Source organism: Mobula hypostoma, chromosome 5, assembly GCF_963921235.1.
Source record: "Mobula hypostoma chromosome 5, sMobHyp1.1, whole genome shotgun sequence".
NCBI lineage: Eukaryota > Metazoa > Chordata > Chondrichthyes > Myliobatiformes > Myliobatidae > Mobula > Mobula hypostoma.
Genome location: NC_086101.1, coordinates 123,079,869 through 123,106,943, shown reverse-complemented (window position 1 = coordinate 123,106,943; position 27,075 = coordinate 123,079,869). Strand labels below are relative to the sequence as shown.

The window sequence follows — 27,075 nt, the reverse complement described above, 5'->3', positions numbered from 1 at the left end:
GGGTTGAGAGGAATCATAAATTAGCAATAACAGAGCAAAACTAATGGCCAAATAGACTAATTCAGCAGCTATCTCTTATGTTCAAAAGCCACCACCTCTGCCTATACTAGGCACTGCTGTCCGATCCATGCAGTGGAAGGTGAAGCCCTCAGAGTGGAGTAAAGGAAGAGGTGGGGTGCTGAGCCATATCTCTCCAAATCAGAGAACACAGCAGTCACAGTACTGCAATCTTGTCCTGGGGTCTTCAACTTTATATTCCAGACACTGTACATTAGCTAGGAGGATGGTGGAGGGGTGCCTTATGGCCTTACATTTCAGTTTAACGTGCAGCCCTACCTGGCAGTCACATTAGCTAAGATATTGGAGACATTCCCTAAGCGTCCAGCTGCTGCACTGGCTCATTGGGTGGTCTCCAGTCCTGAGACTGCCAATATTGAACATAGTTCTTCTCAAATGACTTGAAAAATGTTGCTTACTGCAGTGTCTGTAGCTGCAGGTTTCAGATGTAGTAGTCTGAACAGGGATATTTGATGATTTCCTTCAGAGCCACTCTCCAATGTCATCTTTCTCATCAAGAATATACAGAAGTTCAGTGCAACCAATGGAAGGAATGCCTCATGTCCCAAACTACTTTTACCTCTCCCAGTGTCCACAGGTCCTACTGTGCCCTCATCAGTCACCCTAGAACTCGCAGAACTAGAGTGGAAGCTCGTCTCAAAGAATTGCCTGTGAAGAAGACATGGCATCAATTTGAAGATTCTTGCCATGAAGTCATAGAACCTGTAATACAGAAACAGGCATTTCAGCCTGTCTGGTGCATGCCAAATTATTAATCTGCCAAGTCCCATTGATCTGCACCTAGATTGTAGTCCTCTATACTCCTCCCATCCATGTCCCTATCCAAGTTTCTCATAAATGTTGAAATCAAACCACATCTACCACTTCCACTGGATCTCATTCCACACTCTCACCCTCTGAGTGAAGACATCCCCTCTCATGTTCACTATCAACATTTCAGCTTTCACCCTTAACCCATGAGCTCCAGTTCTAGTCTCATCCAACTTCAGTAGAAAAAGACTGCTTGCCTTTACCCTATTATACCCCTCATAATTTTGTTGACCTCTTTCATAATTTTGTTGACCTCTTTCAAATCTCCCCTCATTCTTCTACACTCTAGAGTATAAAGTACTAACCTATTCAACTTTTCCCTATAACTCAGGTACTCAAATCCTGGCAATTTTCTCTGCAGTCTTTCGATATTATTGACATTTTTCCTGTAGGTAGATGGCCAAGACTGCACACAATACTCCAAATTATACAACTTCAACATAATATCCCAATTCCTGCAATCAATACTTTGATTTATGAAGGCCAATATACCCAAAGTTTTCTTTACAAACCCTATGTTTCCATGACACCAATTTCAAGGAATTTTGGATCTGTATTCCCAAATCCCTGTACTACCGCACTCAGTGCCTTACCACTCACTGTGCAAGTCCTACCCTGGTTTGCCTTCCCAAATCACACTTCATACTTGTCTGCATTAAGATTCATCTGTCATTTTTCAGCTCATTGTTCCAACTGATTCAGATCCCACTGCAAGCATTGATAGTCATCCTTGCTGTCCACTACACCCCCAATCTTAGTGTCATCTGCAAATATGCTGATCCAGTTTATCACATTATCATCCAGACCGTCGATAAAGACGACAAACAAAAACTGACCCAGCATTGATCCCTGTGGTACACCACTAGTCACAGGCCTCCAGTCAGTGAGGCAACCATCTACACTCTGTCTGGCTTCTCCCGTGAAGCCAATGTCTAATTGAATTTCCTTCCTCAGCCAAGTGACTGCACCTTCCTGCCAACCTCCCATAAGGAACATTGTCAAAAGCTATGCTGAAGCCCATGTAGACAACATCCACTGCCTTGCCTTCATCAATTTTCCTGGTAACTTCCTTGAAAAACTCTTTAAGATTGGTTTGACATGACCTACCACTCACAAAGCCATGTTGAGTATCCCTGATCAGTCCCTGTCTACCAAATACTTATTTACCTGGACACTTCAAATAAAATTCTAAGCAAATTATATTATCAAATTGCATACAGTATATGTCATCATATACAATCCTGAGATTCATTTTCTGGTGGGTATACTCAACAAATCTATAAATAGTAACTATAACATAATCAATGAAAGACAGCCCACAAGGGCATTCAACCAGAGTACAGAAGACAAGAAAATATGCAAATGCAAATATCAATAAATTACCAATAAATATAGAGAACATTAGATTATGAGGACACGCAGTCCTCTTTTATTGTCATTTAATAATGCATGCATTAAGAAATAATACAATGTTTCACATGACATGAAGAGTTCTTGAAAGTGAGTTCATGGGAGACTTCCGGTAGCGCTCATGGAGTGAAGTCGCGTTCTTGACTCGCTCCATTACCTCTGAGTTTTTTTCTCTATGGTCAGCTATACTTTAATTAACTATTAAGGCATCAATTTTTACAATACTTTGAATTAAACTGAATTCTCTGACAATTGGATGATACTGAGATCTGCTATGTCTAAGAACGGGAAAGACGGCAAGGATGGTAAACCTCCGGTTAAACCGAAAGCTACGGATCTCCCTCCGACTGAATCACCGGTGACTTTGAAAGCGATATCGGAGTTAATTCAGAGGGAAATTTCAACCTCTGTTAGGGAGATGATTCGTACGGAAATTGCGGGCTTTGTTAAAGACCTGATTCATACGGAAATCTCAACTAATTTCCAGAAAATTGCCGATTTAATTGATAAGATGCAAACATGTATTGCGGAACATCAGTCGGCTATATCTGATCTTCAAAAATCCGCGCAACAAAGTGAGCTTAAGATGGGGAAAATCGAAGAAACAATTAATGTAATGAAGAAGAAACTTGACTTTTTGACTTTTAAAAACTCTGACTTGGAATCTAGAATGCGACGGCAGAATTTACGAATGATTGGCGTCAGGGAAGCCGTTGAAGCTAACAACCCCATGAAATATTTCTCCCAACTTTTAAAAGATGCATTCCCTACTGTATTTCCTGACCAACCACCGCTACTGGATCGTGTTCACAGAATCCCATCATACTCGTCTAGGTCAGATAGACCTAGGCATGTTATCTTACGTTTTCATTACTTTCAAGACAAGGAGAGACCGTTTCGATTCGCTCGATCTAAAGGTTTCATTGATTTTTCGGATCTTAAGTTCCGATTCGTGGAAGATTTCAGTAAACCAATCTGGGACCAACGGGTCCGTTACAGATCCGTGATGTTGGAATTCTATGAGATGGATTTAAGACCAGCGCTGCTGTACCCTGCACGTCTAAGGATTCGCATGTTAGATGGAGCCCTTCGTTTTTTTGATTCTCCATCGGATGCCCAGAGTTATCTGGATCAACTTTCATCTCCAACATCTTAATTGCCTTCTTTTTAATTTTCTCCGTTGATCGGAGGCTGTGAATTGGTTGGTTTTAACTTTTCTGTGCCCTATTTGGGCAGAAAAGTTTACTTTCGATTTCTTAATATGGCTGCTAAACTTTCTTTTTAACTGCGTCATTTCTTTCTTTTCCCAGGGGATTCTGGGTGGTTACTTCCCTTTTGTCATCTTACGTATTTCCTGTGCGGCCTTAAATTTTGTAGTTTTTTTTTAATTTTATTCTGTTTTGCTTTTTATAATCACTTTATGTTAATAATCCTATTTTTTTTTTGTTGCTGTGTCTATTCATGAGTTTGAGGTTTATTGTGGGTTTTTTTTAATATATATTTTCCGGCTTTTGTTCTGTTCTGTGTGTATTCTAATTGAGCTAACTTTTTTTTACTTATTTTTTTACTGTTTTACAATTAGCTGATCCTTTTCATATTTATACCTTTTTTTTAGGGAGCGTATACCGGAAGTCATGGGGGTAGTTTTAGCGCTTGCTTCTTTCTGGCGGGTCTGCTTTAGATTTTGCCTTGGGGTCTTGGGCTGGGGGGTGGCGGGAGGGGCTTCATGTTTTAGTTTGTTTTTCTTTGGGCTATATACATTATTGAAGTACTGGCTGCGTCCTTTTCCCCGGTATCTTTTGTATGTTCTGTTTCCTCTCCGGGTTTGTGGGTCGCGCCTATTGTCAATCCTCCTTGTTGTGGGTTGACTTTAGGATTTATGGAGTCTATTATTAATTTTGTCTCCTGGAATACTAATGGTCTTAATCATCCTATTAAAAGAAAAAAAGTTTTTAAAGTGTTCCGGAGACTTAAAGCACAAATTTTATTTTTACAAGAGACCCATGTACGGAGGGGGGACAGACTACGTTTTTTCAAATTCTGGAAGGGACAACAATTTCATTCGAACTCCAATGCTAAGATTCGAGGCGTCTCTATTTTTATAGATTCCTCAGTTACTTTTATACAACAGGATATTATCTCTGATCCGAATGGTAGATTTTTATTGGTTAGTGGTTTACTATTTAATAAAAAAGTAGTTTTGGTTAATGTTTATGCTCCTAATATGGATTGTCCGGAATTTTATAAATCATTGTTTGATCAGTTTCCGAATTTGAACGAGTTTTCATTGATTTGGGGCGGAGATCTTAATACCTGTTTATCTCCAGCTTTGGACCGTTCGGCTCCTTTACGGACTTTACCTAATAAATCTGCAAATTTGATTAATTTTTTCCTTTCTGATTCTGGGTCGACGGACATTTGGCGTTTTCTGCATCCTCAGGAAAAAGATTTTTCCTTTTTTTCACATGTTCATCATTCCTATTCAAGAATTGATTATTTTTTTATTGATTCTCGTCTCATTCCTTCAGTGATTAAATGTGATTATGATTCTATAACCATTTCGGATCATGCTCCACTTAAGCTTTCTATTAAAATTATGGCCAATATACCGAACAATAGACAATGGCGTTTTAATTCGCTGTTGCTTCAGGACTCGGACTTTGTTAATTTTATGAATGAACAGATTGAGCTTTTTTTTACAATTAACCATACAGAAGATATTTCGGTTAACACTCTTTGGGACACTTTTAAAGCCTATATTCGGGGTCAGATTATTTCGTATTCCGTTGCTTTGAGGAAGAAACAGAAGCAGGAGGAGATGGCAATTGTGGACAAGATTAAAGAAATTGATAAGAAATATGTTATGGCTCCTTCTGAGGAGCTATACAAACAAAGAACTGAACTTCAAATGGAACACAGTTTACTACTCTCGTCCTCGATTGTAAACCAATTAAAGAAAACAAGAAGTGATTTTTATGTTCACAGTGATAAAATTGGCAAGCTGCTGGCTAATCAATTGAAATCTAATTATGTTAAATCTCAAATCAATCAGATTTATAACCAAAATGATCGATTGATATTGGATCATGTGGGGATTAATCAAACCTTTTGTGATTTTTATTCTTCTTTATATCAATCAGAGTCTCCTCGAGATTCTAAATATATGAATGATTTTTTAGATAAGTTAGACTTTCCTCAGATTTCACAGGATATGTCTTCTTTATTAGATACTTCCATTACAATGGATGAGATTAAGAATGTTATTTTTTCTATGAATCTGGGGAAAGCTCCTGGCCCTGATGGGTTTACTGTTGAATTTTACAAATGTTTTGCTTCTTTATTGATTCCTTGGCTCTATAAGGTTTTTGAGGCTTCTTTGAAACTTGGTAAACTTCCGGAATCTTTTAATAGAGCATCAATTTCTTTAATACTAAAGAAGGATAAAGACCCTGCTCAATGTGCATCTTATAGACCAATATCTTTATTAAATGTTGATTCTAAAGTTTTTTCTAAGTTATTAGCAAATAGACTAGAAAAAGTACTTCCTTCTATTATTTCGGAAGACCAAACGGGTTTTATTAAAGGTCGTTACTCTTTTTATAATATTCGTACATTGTTAAATATCGTTTATACTCCCTCACAAAATGTTCCTGAGTGTGTTATTTCTTTAGATGCCGAGAAAGCTTTTGATAGAGTAGAATGGCCTTATTTATTTAAGGTGCTTGAAATGTTTAATTTTAGCTTGAAATTTATATCCTGGATTAAACTGTTATATCACTCCCCTCTAGCCTCGGTTCGTACTAACTCTTTAAATTCACCTTTTTTTCCTCTCTTTCGTGGTACTCGACAAGGCTGTCCTCTTAGTCCCCTATTATTTGATATTGCATTAGAACCTCTTGCAATTGCTATTCGAGAATCTTCAAATATTACTGGGATAACTCGGGGATTAAAGTCCCATAAATTATCACTCTATGCTGATGATTTACTTTTATATATTTCTAATCCTGAGAGATCTATTCCTGCTGTTTTAGAGTTATTAGCACAATTTGGTCTTTTCTCAGGTTATAAATTAAATCTTAGTAAGAGTGAACTTTTTCCGATTAATAAACATCTTCCCTTATATTATAAATTTCCATTTAAATTGATTAATAATTACCTTTCATATCTTGGGATTAAAATTACTTGTAAACATAAAGATTTATTTAAGACTAACTTTTTACCATTAATAGACCATATTACTCAACTTTCATCTAAATGGTTTCCCTTATATTTAACTTTGATTGGTCGTATTAATGCAGTTAAGATGTTTTTTTTGCCAAAATTTTTATATGTGTTTCAGGCATTACCAATTTTCGTTCCTAAATCTTTTTTTGATAAAGTCGACTCTAAAATTTCTTCATTTATTTGGCAGAATAAGAATCCGAGACTGGGTAAAATACATTTACAGAAAGCTAAGAGAGATGGAGGTTTAGCATTACCTAACTTTAGATTTTATTATTGGGCTATTAATATTCGACATATGAAATTTTGGTTACTTGACCGGGATATACTATCTATTCCTAAATGGGTAGCATTGGAATTACAATCTGTTCAGGGTTATACACTTGGTTCTATTTTAGGTTCATCTCTTCCTTTTGATTCGAAACGCCTTAAGCAGATCTCTAACCCGATCGTTAAATATGCTTTGCGTATTTGGTTTCAATTCAGAAAATTTTTTGATCTTAATCAATTCGGGTTAGCGATTCCTATTTTAGGTAACATATTTTTTCCTCCCTCTTTTACGGATCGCGCTTTTCAAACTTGGAAGACTAAGGGTATTTTACGGTTTTTGGATTTATTTTTAGATGGTTCCCTTATGTCTTTTGAACAATTATCTAATAAATATAACTTATCAAGAATACATTTTTTTAGATATTTACAAGTTAGAAATTTCCTAAGTACTATACTTTCTTCCTTTCCAATGCTTCCTCCTATATATATTTTAGATTCGATAATTAACCTTAATCCATGTCAGAAAGGTGCATCGGCTATGATTTATAATATTATTATGAAACTTAGGAAAGCTCCATTTGATAAGATTAGGGTAGATTGGGAACAGGAATTAGGGCTTACCATTTCTGTGGATGATTGGGGGCAGATTTTACAATTAGTTAATACTTCTTCTATTTGTGCTAAACATTCCCTAATTCAATTTAAAGTGGTGCATAGAGCACATATGTCCAAAGATAAGTTAGCGCGTTTTTACTCACATATTAATCCTTTCTGTGATAGATGTTCGGGGCAGATAGCCTCTTTAACTCATATGTTTTGGTCTTGCCCTACTTTGGAAACTTTTTGGAGAGATATTTTCAATATTATTTCTAAGGTATTAAATATAGATATCTCTCCTCACCCTATTACTGCTATCTTTGGACTACCTAAAATTTCTAGTAATCTTTCCCCTTCAGCCCGTAGAATGATTGCATTTCTTACTTTAATGGCGAAAAGATGTATTTTACAACATTGGAAAGAGCTTAATGCTCCAACTACCTTTTTTTGGTTTTCTCAGACGATTTTATGTTTGAATCTGGAGAAAATTAGAAGTAACCTTTATGATTCTTCATTTAAATTTGAACAGATTTGGGGACCTTTCATTCGATATTTTCATTTAATGTAATATTTACCCTTCTTGTTTTTTTTTCACTGTTTTAATGGAGGTCGGGATTGAGGACGTGATTTTAAGTTTAACTCTGTTTGGTTTCAAGTTAGCCCATTGCTTTGCTTTGCTTTTAGTTAGTTGCACGGTGGGTTTTTTTTTTGGGGTTTTTTTTTCTTTTTTTTCCATTGATATATATAAAATCTAGTATACTATTATGTTATCTTGGTTTCTTATGCTTAAATTACATTGTTTGTAGTATTTTCTTTTTGGTATTGTTATCTTTTGGAATTTTATTATACTTTAACATTGTATTAATGTTTATATGGCTTACCTTTTTTGTATACTTACTCAATAAAAAGATTTAAAAAGAAAGAAAGAAAGTGAGTTCATTAGTTGTGGGAACACTTCAATGATCGAGCAAGTAAAGTTGAGTGAAGTTATGCCCTTTGGTTCAAGAGCCTGATGGCTGAGGGTTAGTAACTGTTCCAGAAACTGGTGGTGCGAGTGCTGAGGCTCTTGTACCTTCTTCCTGATGGCAGCAGTGAAAAGAGCAAGCACTGGGTGATGGGGATCCCGGATGATGGATGCTGCTTTCCTACAGTAGTGTTTCATGTAGATGTGCTCAATGGTTGGAAGAGCTTTACCCGTGATGAACTGGGCCAAATCCACTACTTTTTGTAGAATTTTCCACTCAAGGGCATTGGTGTTTCCATACCATGCTGTGATGCAATATACTCTCCATTACACATCTATAGAAATTTATCAAAGTTTTAGATGTCATGCCAAATCTCCACAAACTCCTCAGGAAATAGTGATGCTGCCATGCTTTCTTCATAATTACTGGGCCAAGGATAAGTCCTCTGAAATAGCAACACCTAGGAATTTAAAGTTGCTAACCCTCTCCACTTCTGATCCTCCAGTCAGGACTGGCTCATGGACCTCTGCTTTCTTTCTCCTGAAGTCTGTAATCAGTTCCTTGGTCTTGCTGATATTGAATGAGAGGTTGTTGATATGTTTCATCACCAACCTCTCAAAACGCTTCATCTTTGTGGATTTAAGTGTAGCAGTCTAATATGTTGGGAACTCCGGGGCTGCAAGTTTATGCTGATGGTAACTAAGCAAGGTTTTCTTCAAACAAGCCTAGTTGAAATCTCTGACCATGATTTGAAATAATTCTGGATGAACTGTTTCTTGTTTGGAGACAGGATCATGCAGTATTTTGAGCACTTGGTTACACTCAGCCGCTGGTGATATGTAAATTGCAATCAGGATTACAGAGCAGAACTTCCTAGGTAAATAGAATGGACAGCATTTGACTGTTAGGTGTTCTAAGTTGGGAGAACATGAATTCGACAAAACCACCAGGTTGGAGAACCATTGAGAGTTTATCATAAAAGACATCTCCTCCTTTTGCCTTCAGCAGTTCAGTCCATTCTGTAAATCAAGAAGCCTTCAGGCTTGTTCACCATATCTGGCGTGCCCGGAGAAAACCACACTTCAATCAAGAATACAATAGAGCAGTCTCTCAATTGTCGCAGATGCAGCAGTCTTGCCCCCAGGTCCTCCTATGCTGATGGAGATCACGGAAGAGTTGTTGTTGCCAATCTGAATTGCCTCACTTTCAACCACAGCGATTAACTTTCAACTTCATAAAGGCATCATGCCTGTCTCATCTGCTTAGTCTTTCAGTCAATCATGAGACATGAAGATCATTGAGTTAATTTAAAAGTCCATTGCTTACAGGGAAGTTACATGCTGCAGACTGCAGTGAAAGTTATTCAAAAGAGGTATAGTTAAAAGAGATCTTGGAACAATTTTCTGTAGCCCACTGAACGTTGCTGATGATCACCAGCATCATCTCGCAACTCCAATACCTTCCAACAACTTAACCACTACTGACGTCAGACTCACTGGTTTATAATTTCCTGGCTTATTCTCAGAAAACAGAATAACAATGGCTATCCTCCTATCCTCTGGCACCTCACCTGAGGCTTAGGACGTTTTAAATATTTCTAACATATTTAGGACCCCTGCAATTTCTGCACTTACCTCCCACAGGGTCCGAGGGAACATCTGTCAGACCCTGGTGATTTATCTACCCTAATTTGCCTCAAAACAACCTCCCCCTCTGTAATCTTTCTTGGGTCTGTGACCTCACTGCTGCTTTGCCTCACTTCTATAGACTATGTCTATCGCCCAAATAAATACAGTTTGAAAAAAGTCATTTAAGATCTCCCACTTCTCTTTCCATGAATACATGGCCACTCTGATCTTCCAGAGGACAACAACATCCCTTGCTATCCTTTCACTCTTAATAAATCTATACAAGCCCTTAGGATTCTCCTACAGCTTGTCTGCTAGAGCAACCTCATCTTCTTTTAGACCTTCTGATTTCTTTCTTAAAGAGTTCTCTTGCAGTTCTTATACCCCAGTACCTCATTTGCTCCTTCCTGCCTATACATGCTATGCACATCCTTCTTTTTCTTAACTTGGCCCTCAATATCTCTCAAAAACCAAGGTTCTTTAAACCTGTTATCCTTGCCTTTTATTCTGACAGGGGCTTATTATGATTATGAGGACACGCAGTCCCCTTTCATTGTCATTTAGTAATGCATGCATTAAGAAATGATAAAAATGTTTTTCCAGAATGATATCACGAAAACACATGACAAACCGACTTAAAAACTAACAAAAACCACATAATTATAACACATAGTTACAACAGTGCAAAGCAATACTGTAATTTGATAAGAACACACCATGGCACAGTAAAAGTCTCAGAGTCTCAAGTCCCATCATCTCATGCAGACGGTAAACCCCCAGCGCCGCCAACTTGCCAATGTAGCATCCCGGAAGCATCCGATCACAGTCCGACTCTGAGTCCATCCGAAAAACTCCAAGCCTCCGACCACCTATTCGACACCGAGCACCATCTCCGCCGAGCGTTTCGACCCCGGCCCCGGCAACAGGCGATACGCAAACCCGAGGATTTGGGGCCTGCGTCTCCGAAGATTCTCGATCACACAGCAGCAGCGGCAGCGAAGCAGGCATTTCAGAAGTTGCTCCAGATGTTCCTCTGTGCTTTCACGGCTGTCCCCATCAAATCCGGATTGATGCACGGTCCCCTAGTTACACATGTCGATATTCATTCGGAACGGCTGCACGTGCTGTGTCACACCGCCATCTTCTCCTCCCTCCCTCTGGGCTCTCGAAATTGCACTTTTGAAGGCCTCCCACTTACCAAGAACACCTTTGCCAGAAAACAACCTGTCCTAATCCACACTTGCCAGATGCATTTAGATACCATCAAAATTTAGAATCTCAAGCTGAGGACCAGACCTATCCTTCTCCATAATTATCTTGATACTAATAGCATTATGACCATTTGATGCAAAGTGTTCCCCCAAATAAACTTCTGTCACCTCTGCTGCCTTATTCCCTAATAGGAGATCAAATATCACATTCTCTCTAATTGAGACTTCTGTGTACTGTTTAAGGAAACTTTCCAAAACAAACTTTCCAAACTCTATCTCATCAGCCCTTTTGCATTTTGGAAGACCCAGTCAATATGTGGAAAGGTAAAATAAACTACTATCACAATCTATGTTTCTTACAACAGTCTGCAATCTCCACAAATCTGCTCATCCAAATCATGCTGACTATTGGGTGCTCTACAACATAATCCCATTAACGTGGTCATCCCTTTGTTGTTCCTCAATTCCATTCATATAGTCTTAGTGGACAAGCTCTCCAGTCTGTCCGGTCTGAGCAGTGCTGTGACATTTTCCCTGACAAATAATGCCATCCAACTCCCTTTAATCCCTGCCGCTCTATCACATCTAAGACAACGAAATCCTGGGACATTGAGCTGACAGTCCTGTCCCTCCTGCAACCAAGTCTCACTGATGGCTACAAAGTCATAATTCTACATAATGCTGATTCAATCCTTAAGCTCACCTACCTTTTCTACAATACACCTTGTATTGAAATATACACAACTCAGGACATTACTCCCCCCAGCTTAACCATTTGATTTCTGACTTTGGATGTAGGTCTAACCATGTCTTTTCCCAGAACTGCTCCACTGTCTGCTCTGTTACTCTGCTTCCCATCCCCCTGCAACTCTAATTTAAGCCCCCACTAGCAAACCTTTCCACAAGGATATAGGTTCCCTCCAATTCAGGTACAAACCATCCCTTCTGTACAGGCCCCACCTTCCCTGGAAGGAAGCCCAGTGATCCAAAAATCTGAAGCCCTCCCTCCTGCACCATCTCCTTAGCCAAGTGTTAAACTGTATGATCTTCCTATTTCTGGCCTCAATAGCACATGGCACTGGTAGCAATCCTGAGATCACAATTCTGGAGGTCCTGTCTTTTAACATACCATCTAACTCCTTGAACTCACTTTGCAGGATACCGTCACCCTCCCTGTTTTGAATTTAGATTTGCTACACTCTGTATTTTAATATATTTTCACACAATTTTAAATTTCTTCCTCAGAGTTAATCTGAATAACCATTCTAATCAGACAACCCCCCACACATGCCCATCATCACCTCAATCACTGCACTCTCTGACAGTGGTGTCTGAAAAGAGGATGCTGTCCAAGTTGCAGGCCATCTTGGACAATGTCTCCCATCCACTACATAATGTTCTGGTTGGGCACAGGAGTACATTCAGCCAGAGACTCATTCCACCAAGATGCAACACAGAGCGTCTTAGGAAGTCATTCCTGCCTATGGCCATCAAACTTTACAACTCCTCCCTTGGAGGGTCAGACACCCTGAGCCAATAGGCTGGTCCTGGACTTATTTCCTGGCATAATTTACATTTACTATTTAACTATTTATGGTTTTATTACTATTTAATTATTTAGGGTGCAACTGTAACGAAAACCAATTTCCCCCGGGATCAATAAAGTATGACTGAATACTTCAAACCACTTCTTATAATGCTGTTCACACTGTAAATACAGGTCGACCTTCACTAATCCGGTACCATTGGGACCTGCGGAGGGCCAGATCAGTGAAAATGCCGAATTACAGAAGGATCACATTAAACATAATCAGTGCCGGATTATCGAAGGAACCGGAATACAGGTCGTGAAGGTCGACCTGGATATGCTGATATTTATGTATTTATGCACATTTTATTCCAGATCCATACTTTTACCTCTCACTTTATTTTTGTAGCCCCCTGGGTAATCAAGTTTGTGCAGATGCTGTGTGATGTATCCCACCCCGCCAATTAACAGACAGTACATCATAGGTGATTAAATGATTACACTTTATAAATCTTACGGGAACTATGTAATTAATAGAGATACAATATAAAAGGGAAAGTAAAAGGCACCAAACTTATCAAAGTTCAACCACTTCATGCACAACAGTTGGAGCTCAATTAACAGAGTCTTCTTTCCACCATTCAATCCCCTCCAACCTCCTCGACCCGCTGCCTGGGACCAACCACGGTGGTCAACCAGACGCTCCACACGAGTCTGTCCTTGTCTCCTCTCCTCGCTGAAGACCCTGGGCCTCAGACTCCTGCTCGGGGTCTGTTCCATCTCCCAGCTTACAGCATCGCATCTCCTCTCTCTGTCCCCATCACGCCTTCTGCCCCAAAGCCCACGAAAACAATAGCTTACAGACACACAAGAATAACATCTATCCCAATTGGTTAGCAAATGAATACAATTCTCTCTATCAGTAATTATAACCCAAACAAGCTGCTATACAGAAGCACTTTCTCAGCAGTTAACATAACAAAGAAGCCATTTTTATTAGCCTTAGCAGTAACATAAAAGAAGAAACCCCTTACATTTTTTATATAATTCTTCAAAATTGTTGAACAATGTTGTTTTATTGTTGCATGTTATACCACACACCAGAGCAATTTCCTAATACATGTAAATGCAGAGAGATGGAGGAGTTAGAGGAGAGAGGAGGTTTGAGGTATTCAGGAAAAGTAGGGTGGGAGGAAGATGGGGTTCACAGGGATGCAGAGCAGATAAGGGGTGGAGGAGAACCTGAGACACACAAGGTTGGTGGGGAGTAGTTGTGGGAGAAGGAGATCCATGGGACATAGTGGCAGTGAGAAAGGTCTCGCTGGAGGTGGAGATGGCCAAGGTCCCAGTTTAGGTCACCACACTACAGGAAGGAAGTCATGCTAGAGGGCATGCAGAACAGATTCACCCATAGAGAACTTTCAGATATTGAAGACAAAAGAAATTAAAAGAGCTGAAAGGTTTCAAATAAAATATGGATAAAGATGATGAGATGGATTAGGGCAACTGAGCAAAACTGTAGGAAGACTAGGAAGTGAAAATACCATGGGAATTAAAATAGTTGAGATTCACAAGGACTGCATCAGAGACAAATTACTACACAAGAAACACTAATTCAAATCACCAGTCATGAGATTAAATTTGGAACTTCAGTATGGTTACAATTTCTTCAAGATCAATAAACCTATATTCTTGGGCACAGAGCTTTATAAAGGCATTAGCATGGGCAACAGGAAGTCCAGTGCAACATCAGTAATAACAACTTAGCAATTCAGCCATGCAATGTCAATATTTTGATAACCTTAGTTTACATAACAGTTTCGGTAATGCTTTGCACCAGCGCATTGCATTTAAGAAACATTGCAATTCACTGTAAAAAGTTAATTTGCTGACATCTGTGATCTGGGATTTAAAAATGCATGCCATATTTCAGGGATATTCACCCCATCTATCTATATACTACTAAAATTCTCATGCTCTGTTTGTGACCTCTGATTAGTCCAAACGGTGCATTACAGTGGCATTTTTTGTGACTAAATCGACTTCAAATGCACTAACTTACAGAATGCATGCAAAGTTCAGGGTTATATATTCGTATAAAGTTGCTCACTCGTCAATCAACAGGCCCCGCTTTCCACAACCCGAGTCGACTCCAGCTGATGGAAACCACGACATGACACCACGACGCATGCACATGGCTAGCCTCAGCAGCACCTCATGATGCTCACAGAGCCAATTCCACCTTCCATGGAAATTGCGACGCGACCCACCACAACGCATGTGCAAGGCCAGCCTCAGCAGCGCCTCACGATGCTCACAGCAGCGACACCAACTGCAGCAATAGGGCAGGGCTATCACGACCATTTAGGAGAGCGCCAACCACCTCATCAAGAAAAAATCAGCATCCTGGAGGCTTTGGTGTTACTGCTTCATATCTTCTATCTAGCATTAAGGTTAAAAAAAAATGGTCAGCCTAATTATGCCCTGTGGAAAGAGAAGGGAAACATTATGGTCAAGAGGTGACGCCAAACGTCATCGGGAAGCGGCAAGGAGAGGGAGAGAACAACAATCGGATGAGGCCAGTGCCGCCGACTCCAAGATCAAAGAGTTAGGACAAAAAAAGATGAGAGAAGAAGAGACAGAGGAGGAGAGGCATGCACATCTCCAAAATGACAACAATAGGCACAGGAGGAGGAGAGAACAAGAATCGGATCAGGCCAGAGCTGCACAACTCCAGGATCAGACAGAAAGAATAAATGGTAGAAGAGATGAAGAGACGAAGGATGAAAGGGCTGCGTGTCTCCAGAATGACAAAAACAGGCAGAGGAAGAGGAGGAGAGAGGAACAGAGGAGAAAAGGAAAGATCAACTGGAGAATATGCGGCAAAGAGTACTCTATTGAATAATGAGTAAAGAGAAGTATATGAATATGTGCGCGACTGCTTGGAAAGGAATCTCTCTTCAATGATTTTCATTGATGCACCAGGAGGAACGGGCAAGACATTTATCATCAACTTGATCCTCACTAAAGTTAGGGGAGATGGAGGTGTTGCTATTGCTGTAGCATCGTCAGGTACTGCAGCAACATTGATGCTTGGTGGTAGGACGGCGCATTCAAGATTCAAAATACCCCTCAAAGTCAATGAAGATGCCCTTTGTAACATCAATAAAAACACCAATACTGCAAAGTTACTCCAAAATGCGAGGCTTATTGTCTGGGATGAGTGCCCCATGATTAGGAGGGAGAGCTTCGAAGACGTGAACCGGACTCTCCATGATGCTTTCGGCAAGAATGAGGCCTTCGGGGGTATTTTAACCATTTGCTGTGGCAATTTCCGTCAGCTTCTGGCAGTTTTGAAACACGGAAATGATGCTGATGTGGAGAATTCGTGCATTAAAAAATCCTACTTATGGAGAAGCTTCATCAAGTTTCAATTGAAGAGAAACATGCGATTGAGTGAGGGAGAAGGACGATATTCTGAGTTCTTATTGGATGGTGGAGAAGACAAGACTGAGAAAAATGAAAACGATGAAATCAAATTACCTGAAGATATGATTCTGCCAGCAAAAGCTATGGAAGACTGCACTAATTTCATCTATCTGACATTCAACAATCCTGCAGAACTGTTCTCAAGGAATTCTATCTTGGTTCCTCTCAATGAAATCTTGCAAAAAAATAAACTTCACATGCATTACAAGCTTCCCTGGAATCACGAAAGAATACTGTTCGTTCAATGCCGTAAGTGAAGGAGCTAACGCCACTCATTTTCCAACAGAATTCTTTGATTCGGTCGAACTCTCTGGATTGCCACATCAACTGGAATTGAAGAGGGGATCTCCCATCATTTCAGTGAGGAACTTGGATCCACCAAGGCTTTGCAATGGAACGTGAATGATGGTGGAAGAACTGCACGACAATCTCATCGTAGCAAAGATAAGCATTGGTGCGTTCAAAAATGACATTATCATGATCCCAAGAATTACTCTCAATTTATCAGAAGGGGAAAATGTCCCTCTTCAGCGGAGCCAGTTCCCGATACAGTCATGCTTTGCTATGACTATACATAAGGTGCAAGGCCAAACCATGGAGAATGTGTTGGTTTATTTGGAGAAACCGGTATTCCAGCATGGTCAGCTGTATGTGGCTTTAAGCCGGGGAAAAAGAAATGAAAACGTTAGCGTATTCTTGAAGGGTGTCAGATGAACCGGAAATGTTGTTATCAAAAGTGTCCTTTGTTAAACGAGGAGGAGCTATATTTGTCTTGCTATGCATCTTTCTTCTTTAATAAACTGTTTCTCTAATTTCCAAAGCACATCACATCAGACTGCACTACCTTTCTCTCAAAGGGTGCCCCAACGGGTCACCCGGTTGTCTAGTTTAATCTACTTCTGTATTCAATGTCATGAAATCCAATTATAGAAATTTTACATAAATAATGCCATTGAAAGTACAAGAGACCTGCAGAAGCCCTAGCAATACTCTAGTCGTCAATGTTTAGGTTTCCTTTTGCAAAATACACAGGAAAATCAACCATTTAATGTCCAATTACTATTACCTATCCCTTTTTAAAGCATTTGAAAAGAATACAAGTAATTCTTTCCATGTCCAGCAGTTATTTCAGTATTTCAGAAGAGAAACAAATATTTCAATGTCCTTACCTCCTCAAGTTCTAAAATCTTGTCATCCTTAACTTGAAGAATGTCTAAAACCTTCCTGTCCTTGGCTTCAGTTTTCTGTTTTTCCCTTAAGACAAGAGACAAGTCAGCAAATAGTGAATATCTTACTGTACGTATTAGCTGCATCACGCAATGTCTAATCTATTACAACTAAACTGTCAACTTTGCAATGACTAGAACAACATTTGGAAGTGAATCTTCACATAGAGTGTACAAATCAAACCGACAAGGATAAAAGGGGGGAAGGGATTCATGATGGAGTATATTCAGGACAGCTTCTTAGAACAAGAAATTAACAATTGAACTACAGAAAATGCTCTTTTAAATATGGCCATATGTTATGAAGTATTAATTAATGATCTCATCATAAAAATCTACCAAGAGAAAATGAGCATAATACATAGAATCTCACATTAGTTTCAGAATGGGAAACTTGGGTCTAAAGTTAACATGCTAAACTTAGAAGCAATTGCAAAAGTTATGAAAAGAGAGTTAACTTAGTTGACTGGTGAACTGATCAAAAGTTAAGGCTATAGTTAAGCAGTGGCAGATATTTAAGGAAATGTTTCAGTACTCTCAACAAAAGTATATTTCATCAAGGAATTAAGAATGAACCATCTATGGCTAACAACATTTTGTTTTATATTTCTCCATTCATGGGAAATTGTTTTCATCAGCTTTATTTCTTCTTGTACTGAGAAAGTTAAATGTCAAGTATATTGATGGGTCTGGACATGCATTTAGAAATATTCTTATATTATTCCCTAACTAAATAATCCAGCAGTCACATGGTTACTGTTACTAAGAGTGGCATTATAGCAGGTTATCAAATCAAAAGAAAATAAATTAATATTAGTTAATAGTGTTAATATTAGTACAGGTTAACCACCTTTTATCAGAAATGCTTGGGGCCAGAAGTGTTTTGGATTTTGGATTTTTTTGGCTTTGGTATACTTACATCGAAATAATGAGATAGCTTGGGAATGGGACACAAGTCTAAACACAAGTTCCACTTACATTACATATACAGCTTATATACACTGAAGTTTTATATATTTAAAAAATTTTGTGCATGAAACAATAATGTCTGCATTGAACTGAGCTGTCACTACCTTAGCAGACCAGGTGGACAGTCAGTGGCTGTTTGGCATTGCCATCATGCCTGACTCTGAACTTGTGTGTTCCGGTAAGCAGTCTTTGTCTTACACTTGCTCATCACACATATGTACTTAACAATAAATATTATTACATACCATTAATATAATGAAAATATGTGTGCAGTGTAACAGAAGCAGCACAGCAGCACAGCAGCATCGGAAGAATACCCGAATCAACTGTTCAACAACAAACAACAGCAGGCTTTCGGCCTCCACCTACGATGCTGAATTTTGATTGAAAGGTTACAGTACACTGTATTTGTATTTTACCATTTTCTTCAGTTTTATTTAAAGGTATAAAAACAAAAGACTGAATTTAATCACAGGTTAAATATAATGAAAACTGATAAAGGTTAACATTTTATTTTTAACGGAATTATGATGGTCATGCTACACTCAAACATTGGATTTTAGGTGAACATGAAATTCAGATTTCATGCAAAAATGTTTTGTAATTACCAAAATGTGATCATCTTCACTTACAAAAGATAATAGGTAATAGCAGCACCAAACATTATAACGACAACAAGTCTGAGAAACTTGAGGGAGAAGGTACACCAACATTGACATCACTGTGAGGAAGAACATCAGAAGTGGTTGAGGGACCTGGAAGTAGATACTCTCGGGATGAGGAGGCACTGTGCTGGATGACTTTTTTTTTAATCTTTCTTCTAATGTTGTCTCATTAACACATGTTTCTTATCATAGCAATCTTTGATTTTAAGAACTGAAATAATTTTTCATTCTGTTATGAATGCACACTGCTCTAGCTCTTCAATTTCTCTGATCAGCAGACACTTTATCACGACAAATCTTAAAAATGTAATGCCATGCCTTTTCTTAAATTTCTGCAACCAGCCTGCTGAATATTCATAATTACCTTCAATTTTCAGTTTATCATAATAGATCTTTGCTTGTTTCATGATCAGCATACCATTAAGCAGCATTTCTTCATTGCAACGATGACAAATCCACTCTTTTAATACACATCAAGATCTTCATTTTTCACTTTTTGCAGTGTTTTTCTATTTTTCATTAACTTCTGTTCAGCATAGAACTTCAACAGTTTGTCCTTGGTGTTTCTTCAGGTCGTAGATGATTGTTGCTCCAACCCATACTCCTCTGTCAGATGCTTCCACTTACACCGCTGTCAAGTTTTTCAACAACTTAACTTTGTGTTATAGATAAACATAAATGCTTCCTCTTTTTCTTTTCACGAATACTCATAGGAGTAACTGCAGGCTTATTTGACATTTTCAAAAAGACTTTCACAGCACAGAGCAGAGAACAAGCACAAAACACATGGTAGTCACTGTGAGTAACGCACAAAGGTCTGGCTATGATGACTATGGAAAACATACTTGCAGTAACAGGATCTTACTCCGGGTATGTGAGGTCATTTCTTAGAACTGTCTGTGGTGAGCAGAGATATGTGCATCACCTGAGAACCTTCCCAATGCCTTGTGGAATTATCCATTTGTAGCGTCATGTTAGCATTCATAAATAAAATTCAGATTTCAGAGGTTTTCAGATTTTTGATTTTTGGAGAAGGGATGCTCAACCTGTAGTAAGCCAAAACAACTGGAGAATTTTGAAAGCCAGAAAAGAACAAAGATATTTCTATCTTTAATATCTCTATTTTTCCCTTTCAGGGTTCTTTTGAAGATGCTGACTTCGGTTCTTTGTGGGAATGGGACCTGCTCTCAGGGTCCCATGACTGGCCGCTATTCGATATACCAAGGACACAGCCTAGAAGACTAGTGCGCCTTCCGAGTTTCGGGATTTCGTGGCTCTGGAGGTGGATAGACTCAAGGTCGGTGCCACCATCTGATGTGTCGTGGGAAATGGAAAATTGTAAGCAGCAAGCTGGCTGCTGGCGTTGTACCCAGAGACCCAGGTTCTTTGGGCACAGAGCTCGGAAAAAGCAATGCAACAAACTTTTAATATTGTAAATCAGCGAATTGTTTGTTATGTCTCCCCTCTTGCTGTGAAATGGGGACATTTCTTTTTCCCTTACTAGGGAGAGAGAATGTTGAATTACCAGGTGAATGAGTAGTCTTTAGGGTACTGCAAGTCTGTGTCTTTATTGATGCTTTGCTGCACACTTGAGTGCTTGGTGGGGGATGCCAGTACCTTTTTTGCTGGTGTGGGGGCTTTAGGGTTCTAACATTTAACTGTCATTCATTCTTTGGGACATTCCTCTGTTTTTGTGGATGGTTGCAAAGAAAAAGAATGTGTATTTCAGGATGCGTATTGTATACATTTCTATGACATTAAATGTACCTTTGAAACCTTTGAATAACGGAACAAAGAGAGGGAAAGAAAATATGCCTGAATTCGTTAAATCAAGTCTAACCAATCACATCTTTTCCCTCCCACCATCCTTTACTTTCTGCAGGGACAACTGTCCAAAACTCGCACATTCACTCATCTTTCACCATAGATCCCACCCTCTCCCCAGGCATCTTCCAGGGTCATAAATGCACTAGCAGGTGAGGCAAAGGTTTACGTGCACCCTGTCTAATCTTGTTTATTGAATTTTGTGCTTTCGATGTGGCCTCCTCTGCACGAATGAGGCCAAGTGCAGACTACGTGATTGATTAACTGAGCTCTGTCACAATCTTAAATTCCTGGCTGCAAGCCATTTCAACTCCCCTCCTCATTCCCACAATGCCATATCTGCTCCATTGCCATGAGGCCACACACAAACCAGAGGAACAGAACTTCATATTCCACCTGGACAGCCTATAACCCCATGGCGCAAGTAGGGAGTTCTCTAATTTCAGCTAACCTGCACCTTCTACTTCTTTCTCTCTCTTTCTTATCCACTCTAGTCCTCCTGCACACTCCCTTCTTCTAAATCCCAACACAGTCATCTGCTCCCTTGTTTCCTAGTTTCTTTTCCCTCCCAACCTGGTTCCATCTACCTGTTACTTACTCTACCCTTTCGGTCCCTATCCTTCCACTCTGTTCTTCTTCCATTTGCTTGACATCTCTTCCTTATCTGATACCCCTCATCACATTCCCTGCTTATCAGATTACAATTTCCAACTGTTTATTGTCTTCACTGTCACCTCCTAACCTATATTGCTATCCCCTCCCTTCCTGACTTGGCTCCATCTATCTATCAACACCTAATTACCGAGATCTAGCTATTGCTTGCCAGTTCCAGCCGCATCCATCCTCCTCACAATTTTACACTGGCCATCTCCCCTTTACAATCTCAGTCATGCAGAATGTCCACCCAATACATTCACCATGCCTCCACTTCCACTGAGTTCCTTCAGCAGCTTGTTTTCTGCTTGAGATTAACGTATGATTAGTACAAGTTAATGACTGATGGCCAATCAGACTGGCTAGTTTGAAGGGCCAATTTCCCTGCTGTAACTCTATAACTCCATCACCTCCAATGACATTGTGCTGCAAATTTCAACCGTCCTCTGTGTATAAAAAACTACAGCCCTTTAAAGCTTCCACTTCTTACTTCAAAACTATGCCGTCTCATTTTTGATATCCCTTCCACGCAAAAAAAAAATTGACACTCTACCCTGTGTCTCTCAAAATCTTACATTCTTCCACCAGGCACCATTCAGCTTCCACTCCATGGAAAACAATCCTACCTATCTAATCCTCACCCATAACTGAAGTCCTTCAGTGCAGGCATATCTTGGTGAATCTCCACTTCACTTTTATCTTCAATGCAATCACATGCTTCTATAGTATTTCAACCAAAACAGCCAACAATACCCAATGCTATCAATGCTTTGCAAAACTGTAACATAGCATCCCAGCACTTATATCCTATGCCTCAATCCATGAAATCAAGCTTACCTACCCCTATTTGACCTTCCAAACCACTGAATAAAAGAGAAAGATAGAGTGAGTGTGAATGTGAGTGTGTGTGTATATATGTATTTGTATTCATTTATATATTAGTGAGTTGGACTTGGGTGCACAGGGCATAATTCTATATTTAAAGGATGATGAAAATTTTGGAATCATAGTGAACCCCGAGGAGAAACAGTGCTGTTTTTATACCTTACAAAAAACCTAAAAAAGGTAACATACAGTGTACTGTAACCTTTTAATGAAATCATGGCATCATAGGTGGAGACTGAAAGCCTGCCATTGTTTGTTGTTGTTCAACAACTGATTCAGGCATTGTGTGCGAAGAACTCAGATAAAATTTAATGCTAACTAATCTGATATTTTGCATTTGAGAATATATAAGGAAGATGAGAACAAACAATTTAAAGTAAAAAGCACAATTCTGGGGGGAAAAAAGTGAAAACATATTTGGAGGTATACCTGCTCAGTTATGTTGAAAGTAGCAGAATAGATTGAAGTAATATTTTAAATAACACATATAATATTCTGAGCTATATAGAAGCAAAAGGTAAACCACAATAATCACTGATTTGGTTGCAAAGATATCCCTGTCTAAGTGCCACAGTATGGGAAAGTTCTCAACTTTATGGACAGGGTACAGAAGAGGTTTCCCAAAATGTTTCCAGAAATGAAGGATTTTAGTTTTGTAGACAAAATAGAAAATCTGGGGTTATTCTGCTTGAATGATATAAATAGAATCTTTTAGAGGTATTTCATATTTTCCAGTGGTAGAGACGGAAGAGGGAAATTGTTCCCACTGACAAAGAATTAGGGACTGTAGAATGAAGGGAATCCATAGAAGTACCAAAACGAGAAAAACTGATTATACTGCAAGTTGTTCACACTCAGAAGGCACCACCAGGTTTAGGGATAGCGAATTTTTAATTGTGTCATTCACAAGGGAACTGGATAAATATCTGAAAGGAAAATATGTGCAGGGTATGTGAAGAGGCTAGTGCAATGACCATCCATTTTGTTCTTGCATTCAGCCAGTACAGATTTCAATGGCCATTAATTCTGTAATCATCCTGTGATCTCATGACTCAGATACCGAAAATCTTATACAGATGTGTAGAAAGTAACAGATTGATAATATAAACATTAATCCCTCAGAGAATGAGATTGGGAAAGAATGGAAGGAAACTTTAAACCAATATTTTAATGTCTCTACGGCATTAAACACCAATAATAGTAGAAAATCCAAGTGAAGAGGAAGAAATTTAAACGATTAAAGAAGATGAATTTGGCTAAATAAAGGAGCTGGCAGATCCCTAAAATAATGGAACAGCAGTGCAGCTGGTAAAACTGCTCCCTCACAGTTCCAGCAACTTGGGTTCAATCCTGCTGCCTGTGTTCACTGTATAGTGTTGACGTGTTCTCTCTTTGACATTGTGGATTTCCTCCCACATACCCAAATGTGCAGATTAGTAGGTTAATTAGCCACTGTAAATTGCCTATGGTATGTAAATGAGCAGTACAACCTGGAGGGGAGTGGATGGGATTGTGCAGAGAATAAAATGATTAGCATAGGATTAATATAAAATGAGTGCTTGATGATGAGGGCAGACTCCTTAAACCAAAGTGTTTGCTTCTGTACTACATCACACTTTGCACTAACGGCCAATATTCTGAAGTCTCAGCATAAAATAGACACAAGTTATAATCTTCCAAAATTCCCCAGATTCTGGCAGTCCCAGCATATGCAAGAAAGGAGACATAAAGCAGGAACCTATTGACCAACTATCTTCACAAATGTCATTGGGTAAACAGAAACAGAAAATTCTGCAGATGCTCTGCAAATCAAGCACCATCTGTAGAGAAGCAACCGAATTAATGTATCAGGTCAATGACCCTTCATCAAAATTAGAAAAATTTAAAAAAAACAAATTTGCTTAAAATTCCAGAGAGAGGTAGAATGGAGAAAAAAACAAGAACATCTGTGATATGGTGATCAAGATGATCCAGGTGACATAAATCCTTCTGGAGGCATCTGAGAGAGAGTCATGAATCATTTCTAACCATAGCAGATCTGTCAAGAGGAGCATAAGGGAGACAAATAAGGCAAGTAAAACATCAGAACAGTGAACATAGCAGCTGGTGGAAATCTGAAACAAGAGAATACTGAAAATATCAACTGATTTAAGTGGCATCTGCAGGGAAATAAAATCAGAGTAAGAGCTACATGTTGGAGCTGTGGAGAGAATGGTTCCTTCAGAATGCCGAAAGGAAAGGAGAGAAGATGTGTACTGGTGGAATCTTATTAAATGTGATGGAATTTGAAGAGGATGATCTGTTAAATTTACAGGCTAGTGGATGGAAAGTGAAGAACGCAAATCTTCGTTCTTACTTCAAGTTAGAGGAGTGGAAAGGAGAAGTGCAAGAAATAGGATAGGCACATTTAAATGCATTGTCATCTATGGTTGAGGGAAGTCATGCTTCAGGGTAAAAAACATCACAGAAACATCATTTCAATTCTTAATCCTACTTCTAATCAATTTTCTATTTTTTCCAGTTCTGATTAAAAGTCTTTGACCTAAAGTGTTCACTGATTCTTTTTCCATAATTATGTCTGACCTATTCAATATTTTCAATATTTTCTGTTTTTACTCCAGCATCTGCAGTTGTTCTGATTCTCAATCAGTGGAAGTCCTCCGGCATTTTGTGCGTGTTTTACAAACGTTTGTACTTTGGATTTGCAGCATCAGCAGAACCTCTTGTGTTGCATGGTACTTGGATCTTCAAAAGCGCATTTCATAATATGCCACACAAAGGTTATTGCATGAGGTCACAGTAATTTGGGTACTACAACAATGGAGATTCATAGAGCACTACAGCACAGAAACAGGCCCTTCAGCTTATCTAGTCCATGCCAAAGTAGAGCTTGTTTCTGTGCTGTGGTTATTCTACCTAGCACCTTTCCACTCACACCTATAGTCTTCCATATCCCTCCCAGATACTTAATCCAGTCTGGGATACTTTACAGAAAACAGAAAATTGGGATAAATGGGTAATTTTCAAAATGGTAAGTCATAATTACAGTGACGGCACAAGAATCAGTACCAGGTGATATGTTTTTTAATTACAAAAATTAATTGAAAAAAACATGAGAGCCTGGAAAAACCTGTCTACTTCATAGAAACATAGAAAACCTACAGTACAATACAGGCCCTTCGGCCCACAAAGCTGTGCCGAACATGTCCTTACCTTAGAACTACCTAGGCTTACCCATGGCCCTCTATTTTTCTAAGCTCCATGTATCCAGAATCAGAATCAGGCTTATCATCACTGGCATGTGACGTCTCTTAAACGACCCTATCGTTTCCACTTCTACCACCACTGCTGGCAGCCCATTCCACACACTCACTACTCTCTGCATAAAAAAAATCTTACCCCTGAAATCTCCTCTGTACCTACTTCCAAGCACCTTAAAACTATGCCCTTTCGTGCTAGCCATTTCAGCTCTGGGAAAAAGCCTCTGACTATCCACACAATCAATGCCTCTCATTACCTTGTACACCCCTATCAGGTCACCTCTCATCTTCCGTCGCTCCAAGAAGAAAAGGCCGACTTCACTCAACCTACTCTCATAAGTCATGCTCCCTACTCCAGACAACATCCTTGTAAATCTGCTCTGCATCCTTTCAATGGTTTCCACGTCCTTCCTATAATGAGGTGACCAGAATTGAGCACAGTACTCCAAGTGGGGTCTGACCAGGGTCTTATATAGCTACAACATTACCTCTCGGCTCTTAAACTCAATCCCACGATTGATGAAGGCCAATGCACCATATGTCTTCTTAACCACAGAGTTAACCTGCGTAGCAGCTTTAAGTGTCCTATGGACTCAGACCCCAAGATCGCTCTGATCCTCCACACTGCCAAGAGTCCTGGCATTTTACTTTAATGAGGCATTCACATATGACTTGGTAGTGTAATGACATACGCCATTCACGTATTCTTATATATAACCCCATAATGAACTATGTAAACAAAGAATGCTTAATCAAATATATTTACAATGTTACTCATTTATTACTGAAATATTAAATCACTACACTCCTTCCTGCTTAGCTATAAACTCCAACTCAATATACAATGTATCTCAACATAAATACATATCACATTGCTCTCTTAATCTTTATACACATATTTGTATATAGTTTATATATATATATATATATACATACACATACACAAACACAGTATACTATATGATACAACTTCTGTATAGACATCCATAGCATGGTAAATTTTAAATTGCCCCATTCAGGCCTAAAGATTTAATTGATGTGGAAGATATCTTACTCTTGTGGAATAACGTCTTTCCTGACAAGGGGAGTTACTCTGCTTGGCATGTAAGACATGGCTGTGAAACAATCTCAGGTTCTGGGACCTCCTCCATGGTGGTTGTAGGAGTTGAATCCAGGACTGCAGGAAGTGGTTTTGAAGCTCTGCCACCTTTCATTTCTAACGGTTAACTCCACTGTCATCAATTGATCAATGTGTCATCTTCAAATAACATCAGATGCAATCTCCACTGTGTAGGAGAGTGGTCCAGTTCTGTCCTTAATCTTTCCAAGTACCCACTTTTGATCACTTCTGTTCTCCCTCGCCAAGAATGTTTGTCACGGAGTAA

At 39.1% G+C, this 27,075-nt stretch overlaps 1 protein-coding gene across 4 annotated transcripts in view; it reads right to left on the bottom strand.

The window, feature by feature from the left end:
* cntln (centlein, centrosomal protein) overlaps positions 1–27,075 on the bottom strand; it is a 538,558-nt gene that overhangs the window by 458,837 nt on the left and 52,646 nt on the right. For 3 of the 4 annotated variants that reach the window (XM_063048921.1, XM_063048919.1, XM_063048920.1), the window contains exon 4: positions 17,377–17,461. In XM_063048921.1, coding sequence (XP_062904991.1) covers positions 17,377–17,461 — 85 coding nt within the window. Of the gene's footprint in view, positions 1–17,376; positions 17,462–27,075 lie in introns of those variants that run through there. The other variant, XM_063048922.1, reaches the window with a different exon arrangement.